The sequence below is a fragment of the Arabidopsis thaliana genome, chromosome 3 (assembly GCF_000001735.4).
Source record: "Arabidopsis thaliana chromosome 3, partial sequence".
Lineage (NCBI taxonomy): Eukaryota > Viridiplantae > Streptophyta > Magnoliopsida > Brassicales > Brassicaceae > Arabidopsis > Arabidopsis thaliana.
The window spans coordinates 12,624,264-12,648,328 of NC_003074.8; the positions used below are offsets into that span (position 1 = coordinate 12,624,264).

Below are 24,065 nucleotides of genomic sequence, written 5' to 3' on the forward strand. Positions count from 1 at the left end.
AAAAATACAGGCCTTATAATTTAGACAATCACGATTGACGTACATATAAAATCCAAGTTACCTGGTATCACGAAGTTCGATCGAAATCTTATAGTACATGCAATATTTCGCCCCATCTGAATCTCCATCATGACGTAAATGATCCTCTCCTGATATTTGTGACCTCACGTCATTTACTTCAAATAAGTCGTCTTCAGCGTCATCATGTTCATGTTCATTATCGTCTCCTTCATCGTCTTCTTCATCTTCTTCGTAGTCATCATCATAGTTTCGGATTCATCGTCTTCTAGATCTTCTAATTCATCGACTTCTGATAGTGTTACTTCCTCATCATCACCATCACTTTCTTCACCACAAATATAGTCACTTTTGATTTCACTCGGAACATTAACGTACCACCCATCGTCTAAATGACAGTCGTTATTACCGCTTTCTTCACAGCATATCCCGTCAATCTCATCATCACTGCAATTTGGAGTTAGTAAAACCATCAATCTATCAAGTTCGTATGGTGTATCACAAGAGTATGTACCAAGACACATATTTAGTAAGCTACGTAGATAATATTCATTTGAGTCGACTTTTTCTGTTGTACCACCAGTTGCTACATCCAAAGTAGTAAAATCACCAACATGTACAGCGTGACCAATCACGTCTGTATCTAAAAAGAATATTATCAAATTATATGTGATAAATGTAAACAACGTAAAAATATCCAATTAACAGAATTCCGATAATATTTATGTTGATATCCATTTATTTGCCATTTAATGAAGAATAAGGAAAGTCATAAAATGGATGGTTGAAATCCACCGCGTCTTATTAATGAAGATCTGACGGCCAGGACTAACTTTAACTAATAATCGGACGGCTGATATATATACAACCCTTCCTTTTGATATTGATCTGATGGTCACTATTATATTGCTTCTATTAATTAATTGTAAATTTAAAAGGTAGGGGCAAAGGCCAAAGTATTAAGGCCGACGGCTACGAATAAAAATCCTTATTTTCATATCTAATCTAACGGTTACGACTTAATCTCTAAGATTAATTTACTTAAAACTCAGGGGCAAAACTATAATTACTCAAGCTGAGGATAGCTTAGATGATGAGATAAATAGCAAAGAGGCTTGTCGTTTATAATATATATAAATTAATAGATACGAGAGTGAAGATGACAAAGTTGCAATTTGATAATGGTGACGTTTTTGTTTTTTGGAGAAAACTGAATCGATTCAGCATGAGAGGATAGAGACGATGAGGAGGAAGGATGCCTCTCGTTTTTTTTTTGTGAACTGATTTTAGGTTTTAGATGGACCAATTGATATTAGGGAACAACAAAATTATTACGTTTTTATGTTACGTATTGAGTATGGGGACTTCATAAAGTTGGGCATTTTACTATTCTGGGTAAAAGTTTTTATTTAAAATTTTTTTTTTGCCGATGTTGATGTGACGTATGAAGAGAGTGTTGTAAAAATAGTTGATGTGAACACCTTGAGAGGTCTCAAGTAGTTTCTTTTATTAGTAATAGATTCTTGGTTTGTTTACCATTAGGTTAAAGTCTAATGCTACTCATTGTTTGCTCTATGTGATCAATGCTTTGACAACACATATAACCACAACTTGAACAATTTAAAAACCGTAACCCATTCCTTTAAAATTATTTGAAACTTTTTAAAACACATCAAAATTATTTGAAACGTTTCTTATCATTTTAAACTTCACCCAAAACATTGTTATTGATTCCTCAAATTCATATTCCCATCAACTAAGTTTTTTAAACTTTTTAACCTCTCAAAAAGAGAACCAAGTGCTTCCACCAAATCAATATGCTTGTTTTTCACCAAGCATAGATGATGGATCATCAGAAGTTCAATGGACTGATGATCCAAGCAAAGTGGAACAGCCAATTGCAAACAAGAAATCAAGATGCAAATGGGGACCAACTGAAGATGTGGTCCTCATCAGTGCGTGGCTCAACACCTCCATAGATTTTGTTGTATCCAATGAGCAAAAAGTAACATCATTCTAGCACCGCATCGCTGCCTACTTTGCTACAAGTCCCTAGCTACAAGGGATGGAAAAGAGATCACCAAAATGTTGTATACAGAGATGGTCTAAGATAAATGAGGGTTGTTGCAAGTTCGTAGGAAGCTATGTGGCTTCAACCAAAGAGAAAACTAGTGGGCAGAATGATAATTATGTGGTGAACTTGGCTCACCAAATTTTCTACACTGATTACAAGACTAAGTTCAGTCTTGAGCATGCTTGGAGGGAGGTTAGGTTTGATCAAAAGTTGTGTTCTTGCAATGATTTAAATGTACCTGCCAAGCGAAGAAAACAAAATGAATCTGCAGGAGATCATGTGACAATTGACCTTGAAGGGGATCAAACTAGTCCCATTGGTGTAAGGCAGCCAAAGCCAAAGCCAAAGGTAAAGCCAAAGCGTAGCCTACTATGGAAGGTGATGCAAACAACACTATGACGGAGATGCAATATATTTGGGGGATTAAGGATAAGCTACTTAATGGTAAAGAGAAGCTTCTGTTTCAAAAAAAAGAAGCTAAGTAAGGACAGATTACTAGAGAGTGTCCTAACAAAAAATGAGTCTTTCTACGAGTTGGCTCTTAAGCACAAGTTCATTACTGACATGTTGTCCTTAGTATATGCTTTTGAGTTTATGTTCTTGTTTAAGTTCTGTTATATAATTTATGTGTTTCAGTTGTGTTCTAAGCTTTAAGTTGTGTTCTATGCTTTAAGCATTGTGTTATGTTCATGTGTTTAAGTTGTGTTTGGTTGTATTTAAGTTCTGATCATGAATGAAATGAGTTTATTACGTTGTGTATTATGTACTTTAAGTGTTCAGTTGTGTTATATGCTTTAAGTATTATGTTCTATTCTTGTGTTTAAGTTCTCTTACTTGTGTTTGGTCTTATGAAATGAGTTTTGAGTTGTAGGATCTAGAGGATTTGAATAGTGGTGACATCTCTTGTACATGAAGATACTACAAGTTTTGCAAACACCGTAAGTTTTGCAAACACCACAAGTTTTGTTTGGTGCAAAGACACCACAAGTTTTGTTTGTATTTTTGTGATGACACCACAAGTTTCAAAGAGACAACTAGTAATTTGTTTTCAATTATCGTACACCACACATACTTGTATTTTTTGTTCGATCAAACAACACTTGTATTTCAGTTGTGTTTCTATATAAATAAACAATCTTTTTCTACATAAAAAACACATTTCTCCTAAATAAACAAACAATCTTCTTCATTACTAAGAAGACATTTCTATCGACATCTACACAATCTTATTTATCTCCTAAACAATTCTATCTTTTTTACCAAGCTACTTTACCAAATCATATCTTCTTGAAATCATTCCTCTTTTCACCAAATCATTCCTCTTTATGTCCTTCAAATAAAGATACAACACAATCTTATATCTTTCTTATTTTCTTCAAATCATTCCTCTTTTCACGAAAAAGGTCTTGTACTACTTCCAAAAAAAAAGAATCTTCCTCATCTTACAATCTTGACGAAATACTTGATGATAAGTTTGATCAATTTTTTGATGAAACATTACAGAGATATGTTGATCGTAAACCAACCAAGTCAACAACGAAACGAGCATATATTAAAAGAGATCGTGAACTAGGACACATCCAGTTATGAAACGATTATTTCAAAGAAAATGCGGCAGTACCTCCTCATATATTTCAACGCCGTTTTAGAATGAACAAGCCATTGTTCATGCGTATTGTTAACCGAATTTTAATGAAATTCCATTCTTTGAACAAAAAAGATATGCTACCGGCAGATTAGGTTTCTTGGCACTACATAAATGTACAACAACAATTCTTATGCTTGCATATGGTTATGCAGCGGATGCAGTTGACTAATACCTCCGGATTGGTGAAAGCATTTTGATGTCTTGTATGATACATTTTTGTTGACGCAATCATATATTTGTTGGGAGAAGAGTATCTAAGAAGACCTACGCGACAAGATCTTAAACGTCTACTACGTATTGGAGAGGGATTTTCTGGGATTATAGGAAGCATCGATTGTATGCATTGGGAGTGACAGAGTTGTCCGACTGCTTGGAAAAGACAATATACACGTTGATCTGGAAAACCAACAATTGTTCTAGAGGCTGTTGTTTTGCTTGCCAAGATCTTTGGATATGGCACGCGTTTTTTGGACCTGTAGGTACCTTAAATGATATCAATATACTTGATCGCTCACTAGTTTTTGATGATATAATACAAGGCCGAGCTCCAAAAGTGAAATATATTGTCAACGGACCGACTATCATTTAGCTTACTATATCATAAATGGGCTACATTTATCCAATCTAGTTCACTTCCACAAGGTGACAAAGATTATTTATTTGCTACAAATCAAGAAGGTTGCCGTAAATATGTTGAGCGTTCTTTTGGAGTTTGCAAGCTCAATTTGCCATTTTAAAAAGTTCTGCTCTTATTTGGGATAAAGAAAAGATGGGAATGATCATGCGAGCATATATAATACTTCACAATATGATAGTGGAGGATGAACGAGATGGGTATAATCAACCACCTCTTCACAAGTGAATTTCAACTATTCTACATATATGCATTCAAATCTAGATAATACTATGGAGTCTCGAGCCCGATTTCGTGATCGGGCTATGCATCAACAATTGAAAGATGATTTAGTTGAGCATATATGGCACAAATTTGGCGCGAATCAAGTTAACAACTAATCGTTATTCCGATTTTCAATTTTTATGTCATGGATGTTAAACATTTAAGTGGGTGTTTGGAAGATGCTTTTAAGGATTTAAAATCATATATATGAAAGAAGAGTAACTCTCTCCCACAACTTGGCACTTCAGCATCTAACAGCTTGCCACATAGACTTCATAAAATAAGTTATACATTATTAGTAATTACTTGAAAATAACAACTATGAATATTATAAGTCAGAACTTGAACCGTCTCTCTTCCTGCATTTTTAAAAACAAAACTCCACACACAAAAACAAACAAACCGTCTCCTCTTTTATGTTGTACTCCCACCCAGTAATGTATATTTATCACTCAATCATTTCCTCCACTTCAATTTAAACGTAGGCTTGTCCATATTCTAGTCCATATTTTTAATGCTCTACCATGTAAATATTTATTTACTCTAAAAACAACGTAGGCTACATTGATTATAATGATGTTTACTACAATAAAGTGGGTTTTCAAATCTCCCAAGAAAAACTAAAACATCTATATATACATTATTATCTTCTCTGTAAATACTAATACTAACAAATACTCAAACAAACATTTTGCTCTATATCACTTAAAATCACAATGTCTCTCATGAATGCCTCTAATCTAAATCTAGCTACCTATGTTGCATTTGATGATTTGCAACTTGGAACTCACGCCCAACGTTATTGGCTGTATTGTTAGGATGTAGAAAATTTATACTGAAATACGTACCGCCAACGATCGTCCTGTATTCCTTGGAAACTCACTCCTCCTGCTTGATGAGAAAGTATCAATGTCCAATGCCTAGCATGTCAATTTATTTTTCTAACATAAATCTCACATCCATACTCATAATATATCACTATTTTCCTTAATTTGTTGCATCATACCTGCATCACTTTCTGAAAAATACAATGGTATTTTCCAAGAAGGAAGCTTACAAATTCAAGGGTTTGAAGTAAGGCCATGTACCAAACACACCAAAATCACGGACCATCCTTTCGTCATCAAGTTCAACATTGATATCAAAATCATTGTGAAATATAAATCATGGCTAAAGATAGAAAATGAGAAATTCAGAGTTTACAATTACGCTCACTTGGTTGGTTTTGCCAACACAAATCTTCACTACTTGGTAAATATTTACTAAACATATGATTTTCTATTTAATAATATTAAAATACTAACATTAGTCTTAGCTTCAAATTCTAAATATAATAGTAACATTATTGTTTTATATGAATCTTACATATTTACTATTCTTGGTTAATAACAAATTCCAAACTCAATACAAATGTAGTTGGGAAAATTCTTTCAATTGAAGGTTCAAACCTTAGTGACCTTACTTCAATAAACCAAATCATTGTCAAATTATGGTTCCAACCTTAAGTTTCTATTTTGATTGTCTAAGACTTTTTTCCCTACATTTCAATTATCTTTACTCATAACTAAACAAATTACTTTAAACATTCTACACCAATATGTTGTCTCCTCATCTCTTTGGGTTCAAACTGCTTCTCGCCTTCCAGCCATCCATCCAGTGTCTCTGTTAATCCAACAATTCTAGAATGTAAGATTATTTTATAATTATAAACAGAATGTTTTAGATTTCCTAATTAAGCTTTGCACGCATGCACATATTTTTTGATGGAACCATATACACGAGGTTTTTTTCCAACCACCATATTGGTCGAATCTCTAAGTTTATGAATCAGTAAGTTTATTTTATAATTTTTCACTTCAAAAAAAACAAAAGATAAACAAAAACCTCTCTTTTAGTTCTGGTATTTCAGAAAACGATTCATTTACCATCACGGACATAACGGCAAACACTCCCAAAATGGAACCAACGTGTATTGCAAATTGTGTGAATACACTTCTACAAGAATACAACAGGTTTGTTTGGCTGTATTTTTAAAAGATTTATTACTTTTTTTTAAAACAAACAATCACAAGGGATGGTGATTTAAAAAAAAAAAAAAAACTAAAAAGAGTATGATATCCAAAATTTCTTTATGTAGACAAAGAAGACCTTCAATGACATTCCTAATTACCTAATGATCATCATCAACGAAGATGAGGTGGGTCATCTTTTCCCATTCCATATGTTGGAGTTAGTGTGAACAAACACAGTCATTTTTTAAGTGTTAAAGTTGTAGTTTGTCTTTCATTTAGCATCGTTCAATCAATCATTGTTTTTTTATCATATTTAATCATTGTTAAACACTTCTTATTTCCCCCATTTATTAAGAGCTTTTACCCAAAATATAGAATTATATTGTATCTCTTTATTTAAGCCGAACGATAAACCCTTCTTCTGATATATTTTTAAAACATAACCTTCAGCAATATCTAATACCATATTTAGATATTTATTATTCTAAATAAATTAAAAAATCAACAACAACCAAACAAGTACATAACGTATAATAGAAACATCTAGATCGTACGCAATACTTTAACACCAGTTTAATATCCTTTAATATATGTTAAGTTGGATGTAATTACGAAATACAATTTCAATGCTATAAAACTTGTATTTCAAACAATATATCCATACTTCTAACACATATTATTACCACATAGTTTTTCCAAATTTATATAAATAAAAAAAAATTAAAAAAAATTAAACGTATATCCACAAGTAAATGATAATATACTCACTAATAGTATAAACCCCTTAATTTCAAAAGTTTATGATAAATTACGCCGTACACTCAATAAGCAATCTTCAATACGCAATTTTTAAATAGTACTAATTGGTTTTCAACCATGACACCAAAACATTATCTCTCAAAAAAAAAAAAACTAATACTAAACTTATACTTTTAAACAGCAATAAAAAAAATAAATAATTTATACGTTAAGAAGACGAAAGATCCACACTAATCTATTTAAACAAATACAAATAAACAAAGTTATCACACAATTGCAACTACCAAAGCTGATATTAGTCGCCTAGAGGCACTTCCTCAAGATATACTTGAAGAAATATTTGCTAAAGTTGGAGCAACATCAGCCAAAGATTTTCACAATTGCATTTTTGTATGCAAAAAACTAGGTGCATCAGCAACTGACAAACAAGTGCTCAAAACTCTTAATCTTGTTCCGTTGGTGAAGTAACCGTTATCGGCATGCAAACCTTCTTACTATGAAGAAATGTTTTGACAACAACAACCCAAATGCTCACTACATAAAACGTATAATACGCTACTTTGTCTTTGATTATTCTGAGTTTGGTCTCCACCATATTGGTAAAACAGCTAATTTAGGCCAGAAAGAAGTTACCTACATGTATGCCATGCTATTATTATGTCGAGGCACAACTGAAGAGGGGAAGGCCTATCTAAGCCGTCTTGAATGGGCTAAAGACACCACCATGGCTGAAGCATGTTGGAAGAAAATCAAAACATCATTACATGAGATTAGAGTGGCGAGAAAGAATTGCTATATTATATCACTTCACAACATGAAACCTTCAAGTTTGTGTCATCCAAGAGATTTGAATATCACATGTGAAACATGTTTTATCTACAAACAAATGTTTAACTTTATCTTTATGGTATAACTTAACCACATCATCTAGAGAGTTGGAACCGGTTTTAAAAATACCACCAAAAATGTTTGAGGCAGTGAACTATCACAAAGCTTCAAAACAAATATATTTATGTATTCTTTTGCTATCATGTTGACCTCTCTTGCTGTTGCAAGAAATTTTTAATTTAAATAAAATTCAACTCTTACATTACCTATCTTTGCATATATTAGTTTCAATGTATTGTTAATTTTGTTAATCATCCACCAATCAAACAATATATATGGGGCAAGAAAGCAAAATATGAACAAATTAAGTAGCAAACATTTGCAAAACAATAATTATTTGAAATACAATTTTCCAAAATAACAAAAGAGGAAAATAAAAACGAAAGTTAAAAACAAAATTAAATTTATAAAAATATGCATGAGTAAGCTAAAATAGTGCTCTTATATAGTTCTTTACAATTCTATATAAAAAAAGAAAAAGCTACTAGAAAAACATATTTTACTACATTTCTTATATTTTAAATAAAAAGAAAAGCTTTATTCGACAATACAAAAAAATACAGATCAAAAAATTAACAAAACAAATTGGAAACTTGATATATAACTAATCACAGATTCGTTAAAGTTATACAATTAGGATTCTAACAGAAGTAAAACAAAATTGATACAAAAATGAAATGATTTATTCAACAATATTAAGCCATATGACAGACATAAGATATAAATGAAAAAAAAAAGCTAAAATAAAAAAAAAACAATCACAAAAATAAATATGAAATATATATATATATATAGATACACTTTCTAATACCAAACAAAATGTAAATATAATACACCTACAAATTAGGCTTGGAATGAAGACAAACAGTTAAACTACGGATTAAGTGCGGTGCGGTTCAAATACTAACTGAAATATATACATACAAAATTATATGTAAATATTTTGGTTAATATTCAATAACCATTACATGTTAGTGTTATTTAAACAATACTAATCAATAACCATTACATGTTATACATCATTACAATTTAATATTTAGTATATCAAGGATGGGAACCCAACATTCACCACACTCAAAGCTCAACAGACCAATAAAAATTAACAAACAATATATAGTTCTTAATAAATAATATAAAGTTCTCATCCTTCATAATACAATCTGACTTATCAAAACAGTTTAAATTCGAGGGTCACATGTATAGTTTGATGATGAATGATATAGCTCAAATTAATCCTAAGACAACTCTCTCAAATAAGAGATCAATTGTAGTACTTTAGACCATGTACATAGGTGATACATTTAGAGTATCAATAGCCATAAATAACTTTTTAATAGATCAAACAATACATTTAGCTTTGATCCAGTATCAGTGCAGTGATTCTTTTGATACCCAGTATCAGGTGATGTGGAGGATCATGATTCGTCGAATTTTCATGATTCTTTTCAACTGTTTTAGCTAACTAACTATATTTTTCGCGAGTGAGTAATTTTGCAAGCTCTTCCTGATTATGCGACATAATTTAGCAGTAACTTTGTAATCTTATGTTTTTATATATATATTTTTTGATTTTGCAAATAACTTTTTTTTAATGATACAAAAATATCGCTCTCACCACTGGAAACAGATTTATTACCAATATCATAAGAAATCTCAAACAATAAATAAACATTAAAATTAATACTAAAAAATTGATAATGATACTCATAGAGTATCAACTATGTGCATGCTCTTAGGGTCGAATTCCACAAAGCTCTCGGATCACACAATAGACTAAGGTATCAAATTTTTTTTTTGTGCAACCGTTTTTAATAATAGTAAACAAGGCTCAAACTCCCGTGAAGGAGGAGACGTTACAGGATAATAGAGCAGCTTTAGCTAGTGAGTCTGCTTGAGCGTTCTCTGAACGCGGAACAAAGTGAAAGGAAACTGAAAAAAAACTACTAACAAGCTCCGCGACATCGGCTAAGATACCGTCTAACTCATTTGCATGACCACCAGAATTGATGAGAAGGACAAGTTCTTTACAATGCGAGAAACAGGCCAGCCTTGGAACACCCGATGCTAAAGCTGCAGAAATTCCAGCGTTTAAAGCAAGTGCTTCCGCCACTAGAGCTGAAGACACAAAGGGTCTTGAAGAATTGCTTTAAAGAAGCACAACATTATGGAGGTCCTTAATGATCCATCCCATGCCGCCAACCTTTGAAGTCGCCTGCCACGCTGCGTCCGAGAAACAGGGGAACGCCTCCGAGTGAGCCTCTGAAGAGTCCCCTCTTTCCACCGCCAGACTCAGGGTTGGCGATGTAGGGGTTTGTTGGAGCTTTGCATTGTGCCACCTTTTGGCTTCTAAAATTGATTTTTGCACCGTGTCTTCTGCGAAGAGAATCCGGTCTTCGAAAATAACAAAGTTGCGGGCCTTCCACAGGAACCACAAAATCCAAGGGTACAGAGGGGTGCTTCCTAAACCTAAAGGAGGTAAACTGAGACAAGTGCGCCCCTTTTCCAGGATCTTCTTGACGTAGACTACTGAACCTGCTCTTGGTTTGGGAAGAAGTGTCGCCAAGTCCCAGACCTTGACTGCAATGGGACATCTAAAAAAGATATGCAGAGCATCCTCGATCTCCCCACATCGTTTACACCCTGTTTCCACCACTATACCTCTTGCTGAAAGTGCTGTCCCAATTGGGAGCGCCTTTTTTGTAGCTTTCGAGAGGAACATTCTGATCATAGGTGACGTATACACCTTCCAGTTGTTAGTTTTCCAATTAAATCCCTCCTCCAAGCAGGGGACAAGATTAGACTTTGCCATTGCATAGCCAGACTTTGTAGAATAAACTCCCGCTTTTGCAGGGAGCCACCAAAGTCGGTCTGGTCTTTTTGTAGAACTCAATATCAAGCTGAGTATATCTTCCTCATGATGAAGTAATTCCCTACGAATATCTTCACAGTCCCATTGGTGAGAAACAGAGAAGATCAAGTCTTTGACCAATAAAGTAGCAGAGTCTTTATTTGGCGGATCAAAGGGGATTTTGGGCTTGAGGTAGAGAGCCAGAGGGAGTACCACACACATATGTCTTCTCCGGATCCCACCGTCCATCCCAACCCTTTTCTTAAGATTTCTCTGCCCGCTAGAATCCCTCTCCATCCATGGAATGCATTAGACAAGGGGGTGAGCTCCATAAAAGGTGAAGAGTGGCAGTATTTGCCAAGTAGAACTTGAGCCAAGAGGGATTCTAGATTCTTCAAAAGTTTCCAGCCAATTTTTGCCAATAGAGAATCGTTGAAAGTAGCCACCTCCCTAAAACCTAATCCTCCCTCTGATTTTAACGCAGTGAGCTTCTCCAATGCTACCCAACTCATTTTTCGTTTATCCGGTGTATCATCCTACCAAAAACGGGTCAACGCCGATTACATCCTTTTACATAGAGAGAGGGGGAGCTTGAAGCATGTCATAGCATACGAGGGCATAGCTAAAACTGCTTTGAGCAGGACTTGTTTGCCAGCTCTTGACAGGAACCTTGTAGACCAAGACAGAGTTCGTTGTCGGATTCTATCCACCAGACCCGTGAAGATGTCAAATTAAGCTAAACAAATAGGTTATAAAATAAGAAACAAAGAAAAGCAATAAAAGTCAAGATATATATCAGATGGAGAAAAGCGTCAGAGGGACATTCTTAGGAAATAAATGACTAACAGATCAAGCTATGATTAGGATTATTAGCAAACCGTTCTAGAACTCAAATCACTAATATAAAGTAACCGGTGATGTGTCGTGCTACTCATTATGCCTAAAGCTAAAGATCCCCAATGATGTGTCGGTGAATCCCTAATTCTATACATGCGTTATTTATGAAGTTTGATTAGTTCACCAAAGTATCTAAACCAGAACCCTTCTATGAGCGTACATGTTCTTTCTTAAATACTTAGGCCCATCTATGATAGTTCTGGTAACAAGTACCTATGGTGGGTATACTTATTATCTAAGATCAAGTTCTAGGTGATCAATCTAAAACTAGCATAAAGAACAATCAAGATGAAGAACTCTAAAGATATCCTAACAGGTTGGCGATTTACTATATCATCTAAATCCCTAATGGGAAACCCTAAACTAACAAGAAAACTACTCAAGAATGACGATTGAAGCAAACAACATGATTGAATAAGAAATCAATGTAAGAAACAAGAAGATAATAGAGTTTAGGAAGATCTTCTCTAAAGGGAGTCTCCACAAGGTTTTGCTCCCAAGTACAAAAGAGAAAAGGAGATTAGCCTCTCCAAGCTTAGGTCTAAACAATGACCTTTAAACTATATCTATAAGTTCTAAAAACGTATTGGGCTTTCTTTAAAAATAAGGGAAAGTTCTTGGCGGAATCTGCAAATCTTCATAACTTTATTAATGTGTCTTAGAATTGATGTCAGGTATTGATGTCGCTCGACACTAGAGGTCGTGTCGATCGACACATACGCGATTTATGGTCTCAAGATTTCTTCTACAGCATAAATTCTTTTGCTCTAGAATACTCCATAATCTTCAAACGCATCCCTAACATATAAAGACCTGAAAAAGGACTAGAAAAGACTATAAAAATAACAAATAGACTCTAAAACCTGTACCTAAACCATACTTAAAACCGGTAAAAATAGGGATATATCAACTCCCCCAGACTTAACTTTTGCTTTCCTTCAAGCAAAACACAAAAGTCGAGGAACAAGGGACTCAACAACAACTTGAGGCAATAGTGGAAGATCACGAGACTCAAGAAGATGGATCACACGATGAAACCGTTGATGAGTCTATGGATAATTTTGATACGGGGGAACAATATTTGAGCCACCGCCTACTATAGAACCTGGTCAGTTTAAAAAAGGATGGGAAGACGGAATTGGTTTGACCTTACGTCAAGAATTTTTAAACAAGGCGACATTGCACGAGGTGGTGGATAGAGCTGCATTTGTTAATAGTTTTGGTTATGTGATTAAGAAGTCGGATAAGAAGCGTTATGTCCTAAAGCGTGCCAAAGAAAGCTGTTCTTGGTTATCTGAAATTCGTAATACATATATCTTCTCGATTAGAAGGTACAATAGATGCATACTTCAACTCGGCTATGTAGAAGTAGTAGTAGGATCAGGAAAAGGAAAGGTAACCCACAATTAGTGGATGAGAATGTAAAATTTTAGTACCTATTCATAGCTTTGGGAGCTAGCATTGAAGGCTTTAAAGTGATGAGGAAAGTTATAATTGTGGATGCAACACATTTGAAGAACAGATATGGTGGTGTGCTAGTATTTGCCTCGACTCAAGATTCTAATTGTTACCATTATATCATAGCGGTTGGCGTACTCGACGGTGAGAACGATGCTAGTTGGGATTGTTTTTTCGAGAAGCTAAAAACAGTTGTACACGATACTTCTGAATTGGTATTCATGAGCGACAGAAATGCACGCCTCATAAAGGGCATACGGAGCGTGTATACCGCGGCTCATCACGAGTATTGTATTTGGCATTTGTCCCAAAATGTGAAACGGCCAAATGCTGCTAACGTCAACAGAGACGTACTCACATGGAGGTTTATCGAGTTAAGTCGCATATACAATGTGAGTGAGTTCAACAAGGAGTATAATGTGTTTAAGTTGAGATATCTTTTTGCGCCAAGTATTTGGAGGATACAAGAGTGAATGAAAAATGGGCAAGATGTTGTTTCTCCGGAGAAAGATACAACTTAGAAACAAGCAATTGTGTGGAATCTTTGAATAGTGTGTTTCTCAACGCAAGGAAGTACTCGTTATTACCAATGCTTGATGCGATCATCAAAAAAAAATCCATTTGGTTTAATGAACATCAGATATAGTGATGTTAACTTGGGCATTGAATACCCATTTATTAAATGGGTATGTGCAAAAAAAATTAACCCATTTAAACCCATTTAGAGAAAAATATTAAATGGGGTTAAATGGGTTACCCCAATTAAACCCATTTAATAAATTAAACCCATTTAATAAATGGGTTTACCCACAAACAAATGGGTACCCATTAAACCCATTTATGTTTTATTTTATATTACTTATTTTTATTAAAATGTAGATAACTTAATTATAACTAAAATAAAGAGCAAAATACTAAATATATTTAAAACAAAACGTAAAATCACGTTTTCCCGCTAAAACCCATCAAATTACGTTTTCCCATCAAAATCACGTTTTTTACCAAAATCAAAAATCACATTTTCCCACCAAAATCGTAAACCGACGTTTTTCCGCCCAAATCGTAAAATCACGTTTTCCCGCCAAAACTGTAAAATGACGTTTTCCCACCAAATTTGAAAATCACGTATTTTCGCCAAACCCGTAAAATCACGCTTTTCCGCCAAAATCGTAAAATCACGTTTTCCCGCCAGAATCGTAAAATCACGTTTTCCCGCCAAAACCGTAAAATCACGTTTTCTCGCCAAAATCACAAAAAGTGTTTTCCGCCAAAACCGTAAAATCACGTATTCTCGCCAAAACCGTAAACGACATTTTCTCGTAAAACCGTAAAATCAAGTTTTCCCGCCAAAATCACAAAAAATTATTTTTGGCCAAATTTGAAAATATTATTATTATTATATGTTATTGAAATCTATGTTTTAGTAAATTATAAATATTTCAGATTTAGCTAATGTTTATGGACTGTTGTTATTTATCTATTAAGTTTATGAATTAATTAATAAAAGGCAATATCTCACTTAATTGGTTTAAATGGGTTCACATGGATTTACTAAATTTAAATGGGCAGGGTTAAATGGGTTTCAAAAATAAATGGGTTTATATGGGTTTAAAGTTAAATGGAGTGGGTTTAAATGGGATGGGTTTAATTGGGGTGGGTTAGCCCATATTAACATCACTAATCAGATAGAAGCCGCGTCTGGATCCATAGAAAATAAGATGGTGCCCCTTGGTGGAGAATTATTTGCATGATTTGTGGGTTGAAGCTAAATACAGTAAAACCTCTTTAAATTAATACTCGATAAATTAATAACCTCTATAAATTAATAAATTCTTCCGGTTCCGAGTTGGGACCAGTGTAAAAAGTGATACAAATCGATAAATTAATAAGATAATAATTTTTTTGAAATTTCTATGTAAACATATGGTCCCATTAATATCATAAAATAATAATTGTATAAAAATATCAACTATATATATATATTATACTTATATATAAGAAATTTCAATGAAATATAATTTTAGTATTGTGTCTATTTACTTAAATTTGCTTAAGTTTTTTATTTCATTTTAATATTTTACTTTATCAAAAAAATTTCTTATTGTTTTATAAACATGATAATTATTTCTATTTGTAATTGGTTCTAAAAATATATTTTAGATAATGAAATGAATCTTACATTTTCATAGAAATTAACAACAATTGCCATATTTGGAAAATCTCTCTATAAATTAATAAATATTAATTTATCGAGAAATTAATACCTCTATAAATTAATAGAATTTTGCGGTGCCAACATTATTAATTTATAGAGGTTTTACTGTAGCTGAAAGTGGTGGAGCTGAACGCATTCGAGCGTGAATATGTCGTCACATATAGTGAAGGAAAAGATTATACGATGAGCTTGCTCTTGAAAACTTGCAGTTGCAAGGTATTCGATATCCAAAAGTATCCTTGTATTCACGCATTAACTTAGGGTCCGAATGGTGACAACAAATAGAGCGGAACGGACAAAGCGGACAATGCGGATAAAGTGCAGAAAAAGCGGTTATAGTGGACATAGCGGATGAAATGGACACAACGGATTATGTTGATGAAACATAGCGATTTTATGAGTTGAATGGTTAAAAGCGGACAAAACGGTCTAATGTTTTAAAAAAAAAAAAATTTGTAACAAAACTTTTCTGAACAACTATTAATTTTGTTTTAGTACCACAACATATTGAAAAATGTATCAAAAATACAAATTCAAATGTAAAATCAAATATTTTGATTTTCCGATAACATATTTGCAATCGTTTCTCGAATGTTTGCCATATGTTGTCCATATGCATTTTCTGCTTCATCAAGCTCAAATGATGCATTGTTCTGATCTTCAGTTTAAGTCTCGGTAAAATATTCAACAAAATATGCATTTGTAAAATTAGAAACTCTTATAAAATTATGGAAACCCATTGTTGCGATAATTAGTCTCCTTGGAACATCCAAATCATATCTTGGAAAATCAGTTAAAATTCTCCATTTCTTCTTCCATACTCCGAAAGTGCGTTCAATTATAGACCAAAGAGATGCATGAGATCAGTTAAACAATTCTTCCTTGTTTTTCGGAGGAGGACCGGTATAGAACTGTGACATGTGGTATCTCAGAAGTCTATTTTGTGTTGACCTATAAGGCGCTAAAAACCCTTGCTTATTAGGATATCGAGAGTCAACTACATAATTGTCTCCCGGGGTAAAGGAAACTCAGAATCACCATTTTACGTGAGTGAAAGGACAGCTGTATCATGGCATGCACTCGGTGCTCCATTCCATACATATGTGAATAACATATTTATATCACATATTGCCATTACATTGATACTTGCGTAGTTGTGTCGGTTCCAATAAATGGCTTGTAACTCAGGCTTTACTTTGACACACACATGAGTTCCATCCATAACTCCAACAAAACCACTTAAATATGGCCAATATCGTCGATCAACTTGTAGACGTTGAGGAATCCGAAGTAATTGTTGTGTTATTGGTGTCTTGATGTAATCTGAGGCAAGAAGTTATGTAGCTTCCAACACTTCACTAAACTTTCTATTCACGGTTTCTTGGTTTCGTCCGAATCGTAAACCAATATCTCGTTGAATTTCATTGTGTCCACACACTCGTAGAAACATTGCAACACTCTCTTCAACACTTGCATTCAATGAAGATTGTAACCCATAATTTTCTTTTAAAATAGAGCATAGTCCTGTGAAGGTAGCAAACGACATTCTCAATAATTGTAGACATGCAGCATTGTCATTTTGAATACGATCCCAAAGAATTAGCCATCCCAATCCTCTACTTGTTTTGGATAGTCCTTTTTGAAAGTCCTGTGAAAGTAATTCAACGTTGGATTTATTAAAAATTCTTCTATTTGCTCATTTTCCAAAGGCTATAACTCAAATATTTCTACGTCAGATAAGTTGTGAATTTCTTGTGAATGTAGTTGACAAATTCGAAAAGCCTGAAATAACATTAAAATACATAAGTAACAAGAAAAAAAAAAACTCAATCACAACTAATTCCATATTGAGAAATTTTACTCAAACATAAGTACTTCATCAAACTAATAGAAATTTTACATATATAAATAAACTAACATAATAAACTACTCTTCCTCAGTTTCGCTCATGTCGTTATCAACTAAGTTTTGTCGAGGAAGAGGTTGCGATGTGGATGGATTGTTTTCTCCTAAAGTGCTAAATAGTCCGAATGATCTTAGTGTCTAAAACATTTGGCCACTTGGAGAATTACTGAGAAACCCTAGATTCGGAGACCCTACTTGTGGTCTCTGTGTATAACGAGTAAATCCTAGCCTCGGAGATCCAAAACCCGATCCTGGAGAATGATTACCAAACCCAATGCTCGGAGATCCTACTTGTGATCTTCGAGATGCTCGTTGCTCAACATTTATCGGTGCAAGAAAGTGTCGAAAACCTGTAGTAGATGGGTCAATACGAATACTTGGAGTTCTTTGGCTTGTATTTGCAGACATACTACAAGCAGATGATGGACCAGATGATGGATCAGATGATCGAGGCGTACAAGACCCACTCGGTGGACGAGTAATTCCTACATTTTCACCTTGGCTTGTAAATCCTGTTAGAGACTCCAATAATCATATCCTATCCTCATTGGTCTGAAACCGACTTTAAGACATCCAATAATTACGCCAAAATAGATCAGTTTTCAGAAGTTGGAGGCATTGAACGTAGAAATCATTGTATCTTCGAATCTCCAATGATTCAAGAATATCGACCGCCCTTTCAAACTCGGTAAAATCTTCGCGGTCAAAAGCACCAGGACGTAGTCGTTCAAAAGATTCCCTTTGAAAGTCTCTTATGGAAGACATTGTCTCTTGAATGGTCGATTCAAAAAATTTTCTTCTACGTGGTACCCATGATCCGCTAGACTCTCTTGATCCATTCTTTCGACTAGCCGATGGATCAACTCTTGAATGTTGTCGATCGTGTGAATTCATATGATGGTTGTGAATCATTATAAATGATCACACGATACATCTTCTTGGTTTGTTGAGTTTCTTGAACTTCATTAGGCTCACAATCGTCGTCGTTATCACCATCATGTGAATTGTCATTTCTGATTTCCGCTTTTCTTTGCCGCACAGACTATTGACGTTGAGAACCCACATCTAAGACTGCAAAGCAATGAGACGTGATATCCCAATCTTTTGGAGGTTCGCGGTTCAAGCGTGCTAGTTTCGCAAACTCCTAAGATTAAAAAGTTAATGTAAGAAAATTATCTATAATTTTTGTAATAATTAAATTGATGAAATTAGGGACCTGTTTCACGATTATCCCACCATGCTTCGTCAGCCTCTATCCTTCTCGTAATAGTATCAACCAAAATTCTAGTCTTACTTTGTAGATGCTTCCAAAGCTTGAACTCTATCTTCCATTGCAGCACTTAGGGATCGAATTCACAAAGTTTTCGGATCACGCAATAGACTAATGGCTAATCGAATTGAGCTAAGTAAAATAGTAAAGAAAATAAAGAGACACAAAAAGTGAGCAATAGCAATCGATTGGATGGTTGTGAAACAAGCTAATAAAAGCGTCAGGCTTAGGGTATTCTCAGAAAATAGATGATAGTAGATCTAGAAATAGCTAGGTTGTTATCGAACCGTTCTCAAACTCAAACTATGATTTTAGAGTAACCGGTGGTGTTCCGCGAAAATAACCGGAGAAGCTGAGAAATCTTATACTAAAGCATGCATTATTATCAAGTTTGATTAGTTCACCTAGTATCTAAACCAGAGCCCTTCTATGAGCCTACCTGTTCTTTCTTAAATGCCTAGGCTCATCTATGATAGATCAAATAGCAAGTACCTATGGTGGGCATACCTATTATCTAATATCAAGTTCTAGTTAGCTACTCTAGAACTAGCATGAAGAACAATAAAGATGAAGAATCCTACATATAACCTAGCAAGGGGCAATATATTAAGTCATCTAAATCCCTAATGAGAAACCTTAAACCTAACAAGAAAACTACTCAAACATGATGAATGAAGCAAACAACATGATTGAATAAGAAATCACTGAATAAAACAAGAATAGATTAAGGTTTAGCAGGATTTTCTCTAAAGGGAGTTTCCATAGGGTTTTGCTCCCAAAGTACAAAAGAGAAAAGGAGAATAGCCTCTCCAAGCTTAGGTCTAAACAATGACCTTTAAAACTATATATATGACCTAAAAACGTGATGGGCCTTCTTTAGAAATAAGAGAAACTTCTGGGCCATATATGGAAATCTTCAAAACATCAATAAATTGCGTCTTCGAATTGTCGTCAGGTATTGGTGTCGCTCGACACCAGGGGTGGTGTCGTTCGACACCTACGGGGATTTTGGTCTGCGAACTGCTTCTGCAACTTAAGTTGTCTGTTTTGCTCCAGAATGCTCCATAATCTCCAAATGCATCACAAACATGTAAAGATCTGAAAAAGACTAGAAAAGACTCTAGAAATAACAATTAGACTTTAAAACCTATACCTAAAACATAGTTAAAAGCAGTAAAAATAGGGTTTTATCAACACACATGTGCCATTATTACCTAGTTAGTATTTCCCAATGTTACCATTACTATCCACAATTCACAATTGTAGTATTAGCCACATCCGCCAACACTACCTAGATATCAACTTAGTATTTCCCAATGTTACTAGTACTATCCACAATTCACAATTGTATTATTACTCACATCCGACAATATAACCTAGAAATCAACTTAGTAATTCCCAATGTTACTAGTACTATCCACAAATCAAAATTGTACTATTACTCAATTCAAGCGGTATTACTCGTCATATCCATGACATTTGCCATTGAGATGTCCTCGTGTCTCCTCCCCTCCTCCTCCACGGGTTTTTCCATTGAGACGTCCTCGTCTCTCTCCTCTTCCATTGAGACTTTCTCGTGTCTCTCCTCCTCCACGATAGTAGCGATACAAACGCCCTCTTGTCTCTCCTCGTCCACGGGATAAGCATTTGAGATGTCCACGTTTGCTCCTTTGATTTGGAATCAGAGCCCAAGGTTCGCCTACTACTACTCCCTGATTCTTCTTCAGTTCCTTCTCTTTCATTCTCATCTTGCTCATGAGTTTGCTCATTCTCTTCTTCATTGGGAATCTGTTTTTAAAATGAATAAAACGTAGCATCATCAACCACCCCCGTTGTTGGAGCCGTCGCGTCCGCCTCCGTCATTCAGGCCGGTGGAGCTTCCAACAACAGTACCGCTGGTGGAGCTTCCGTTTCCGGTACTTTCTCTTTTAGAGCCGGCACTTCTCTCTCTTTCTTTTTCTTTGACCCAAACCTTTCGTTGTCTTAGGTATTATCTTTCTCCGACTTCTCTTCGATCGATTGAACAATTTAAAGACAATGACAAAGAAAGAAGAACACAGATCGATCAATTGAACAATTAAAGAGGCAATGCGGTTACGAATTCTGCGGTTATTCGAATTAAAGGAGAAGGGAGAGATATCGAAAAGCTTAACGGTTACAAGAAGAAGAATTCGAATTGGAAATATCTCGAAATATCAGGGATTTGATTATTTTTTTCTTCAAAAAAAGAATAAAAGATTGTTCAGATGAAGAGGCTCAGATACGAACCATTGTTTTGGGTGTAGTTGTTAGGTTTGGATGGGGATATGATAGTAATTAATATCTAAATTTTTTGATTAAAAATTAAATATTTATTCACTTCTATCTGAGAGAAAGAGTTATTGGGTTCGGCTAAAAGAAAAACGGATTTTCCACAGGAAACTAAAAATATGGGCTTTCTCATTTTTTGGTAACATAAATAAATGAAAACAGATTAATATGAAGAGGAGCGATTTCTTGAAAGAGTATGCCTTGAGAGAGGCGATAACGTGGCAAGTTATGATTAGCTATTGAATTTTAACAAAAAAAAAAGACACAATGTTCTGTCTCTCTCTCTGCCTCGCCAAAATCTTCTCGACTAAGCCGATTGCGATTCACTGCAGATTTCCTTGAATCCGTTGATTGCTCTCCTCATTTTAATAACTTAAAGGCTGTAGATCAAAATACAATCTACCAATCCCTTTTTTGATCATCATCTCACCTAAATACAAACCAATCTGGATAGTAGATTCGCAACTCTATTTAGCATCGATTGTGGAGGTTTTCTTAAACAAGGAAACATTCATGTTGGCTTTGGTGTCAATTCGAGTTTGAAAAAGCCATAAACTTGTACGTTCGTCAGTTTGTCAGTTCATCAGTCCGTCAGTTCTTTCTATTTTTCTTTATGTTCAGTTCTTTCTATTTCTCTTTATGTTGAGAGTTTGAACCCAAAACTTTCTCCCCTTTCGTTCAAATTTTAATTGAAATATTTTGATTGCGGGATATCTGTAATTGTCATAGATTAAGGGATGTAAGACATAATTTAGGATGACCATTCTTATTCTTTGTACCTAATCACTGCGTCTCCGTGGCCCCAAATTTTACAGAATTGCTTGTGACAATCTTTTTTTTTTTTGGTTAGTTTGTTATAATCCTAGTTATGTCATCCTAGAAGATAGATTTCTAAAAGACAAGTATGAGACTATCATGAGCTTCTTAATTGATTGAATTAGTGTCAACGTTTGAAGTCTCTGTTTTTGAGAAGGTAATGGAACATATCACAATATATATATACCTAAGAAATTTGTATCCTCCTTTTATTACTCATGTCTTTAGTATTAGTCGGTTGATGGGTTACTGATTTGAGACAGTATGTTTTTTCTCACATTTTCGCTTGACTATGAAGACAAAACTTCCCATAGATCTGTTTTATGCACACACAACAAGAATAATGTGGAGGTAAAGATGATTACTACGATCTTCAGATCCACTTTGGTTTTATTCTCTGTTTTTGCTTACATGTAATGTGAGCGAGAGTCAAAAGTGATTAAGGTCCTATGAAGACTAATGTTTATAGTGTATTTGAAATATGGTTTTGATGTGCCGAGAGAAACTAGGTAATTTGGTCCTTATTAAAGATGCGACGACGACCAGGAATCGGAGGATTACAAAAGGCCGCAACTGCTAGGGTTTAATCCTAAACCCAATTTCATAGTTTTCTCTCAAATCTTATTTAATTGAATTCGCGCTTTTATCTCTCTATGCATCAAAAACAGGATCAATACCGGTTGCTAGGAGAAAATGTAGCCAAGTTACGGACTGATATGATGAAAGAATAGCTCTCCACGTTCCGTTCCCAGCTTGAAGAGTTCGCTCGTAAACACAAGGTCGTTATATGTTGAATCTTATATATATATTTTGTTGTGGTTGTTGTTGTTTTGTCATCGTCTTGATTTCGTAATAAGAACATGTAGTTTAATAACATGTTCCTGAATTTGAAACAATTGTGGTGAAAAGAAGCATAATTTTTTCTTTGGTTGGAGAATGACATTCGTAAGAATCCTGCCTTCAGGGCTCAATTCCTTGAAATGTGTGCTAACATTGGTGTGGATCCTCTTGCTTCTAACAAGGGTTTCTAGGCTGAGCTCCTCGGTATTGGTGACTTCTACTATGAACTTGGTATGTTTAGCGCCACTGAAGAAGATGCTTCTGATTTTTGGTTAGCTATAAAATATATTGTGTACTTTTTTCTCTTTTTTAGAATTTTCGTGAATTCATTATATAGGAGTTCAGATTATTGAAGTTTGCATGATTACAAGATCACATAATGGAGGTTTGATCAGCTTGCAAGAGCTCTGCAACCATCTTCGTCAGAGAAGGAAGAAAGATCGTGAAGCTGTGACTGAAGATGATTGTTTACGAGCTATTAGCAAGCTAAAGGTTTCTATCTCACTTGTGTTTTTCTTTTTTCTTTCAGATTTTTTGAACTGATCTTGCTGGTATCTTGGGATTTTCTCCTTAGGTATTGGGTAGCGGATTTGAGGTTATCACTATTGGCAAGAAAAAGCTTGTTCGTACGGTTCCCACGGAGCTGAACAAAGACCATAACCAGATGTTGGAGTTGGCTCTGGTTATAATCAGACCATACATTCTTCCTAAAAAGAAAACAATTTTTTACATGTTTCTTAGAAGTTTAAATTGAAGTGACTTGAGGATTTTGTTACTTTTGACACAGAGCCAAGGCTTTGTGATTGTGGAAGAGGTACAAAGACGCCTCTCGTGGACATCTGGTCGCGTTATAGATGCTCTCGAAACTTTGTTAGAAGTATGCATTTGCAATCTATTACTATAATTGGATTATGTGCTTCAATACCTCTATTATACTGGTAGATGCAATGCAACCTATGCGACTCCTTAAACCTTGCAATTTTATAATTCATTTTCAGGAGGGCCTTGCAATGATCGACAATGGCCATAAAGACGGAAAGTGTCGGTACTGGTTTCCCTGTGTTTCTTCAGTTTACTCATCCACCGGATCTGATACTTAACCTGATACATGCTCTGTCTTTTTTGCTTGCTTTATATGAAATACTGTCACACTTTCTTACACATAAATTACGAAGAAATCTCTTCGGTATATTACTTAAATTCTCGTGT

At 34.7% G+C, this 24,065-nt stretch overlaps 1 protein-coding gene, 2 long non-coding RNA genes, 1 other non-coding gene and 4 pseudogenes across 8 annotated transcripts; 6 read left to right on the top strand and 2 right to left on the bottom strand.

Annotated features, from left to right (window-relative positions):
• Positions 1–173: 173 nt before the first annotated feature.
• Positions 174–491, bottom strand: AT3G30845 (uncharacterized protein; the record flags this gene model as incomplete). The annotated part of the gene is made up of 1 exon (NM_113990.1): positions 174–491. One exon carries the CDS (start codon positions 489–491, stop codon positions 174–176), a length of 318 nt encoding a protein of 105 aa, NP_189710.1.
• A 1,371-nt stretch (positions 492–1,862) lies between these two features.
• AT3G30848 lies at positions 1,863–2,577 on the top strand (annotated as a pseudogene; the record flags this gene model as incomplete). The annotated part of the gene is made up of 3 exons: positions 1,863–1,973; positions 2,138–2,440; positions 2,521–2,577.
• A 5,610-nt stretch (positions 2,578–8,187) lies between these two features.
• On the top strand, positions 8,188–8,419 carry AT3G06165. Its single transcript, NR_141230.1, has one exon. It is a non-coding gene; the product is annotated as an other RNA (long non-coding RNA).
• Positions 8,420–9,445: 1,026 nt separating this feature from the next.
• AT3G30852 lies at positions 9,446–11,243 on the bottom strand (annotated as a pseudogene; the record flags this gene model as incomplete). The annotated part of the gene is made up of 1 exon: positions 9,446–11,243.
• A 1,585-nt stretch (positions 11,244–12,828) lies between these two features.
• Positions 12,829–13,632, top strand: AT3G30859 (annotated as a pseudogene; the record flags this gene model as incomplete). Its single annotated transcript has 1 exon — positions 12,829–13,632.
• A 4,176-nt stretch (positions 13,633–17,808) lies between these two features.
• Positions 17,809–18,783, top strand: AT3G06175. Its single transcript, NR_143911.1, has one exon. It is a non-coding gene; the product is annotated as an uncharacterized misc_RNA (transcript).
• On the top strand, positions 18,601–18,872 carry AT3G06185. The gene has a single exon (NR_141231.1). It is a non-coding gene; the product is annotated as an other RNA (long non-coding RNA).
• Positions 18,873–22,377: 3,505 nt separating this feature from the next.
• Positions 22,378–24,011, top strand: AT3G30867 (annotated as a pseudogene). Its single transcript has 7 exons — positions 22,378–22,597; positions 22,685–22,795; positions 22,952–23,087; positions 23,194–23,348; positions 23,431–23,538; positions 23,644–23,733; positions 23,855–24,011.
• Positions 24,012–24,065: the final 54 nt, after the last annotated feature.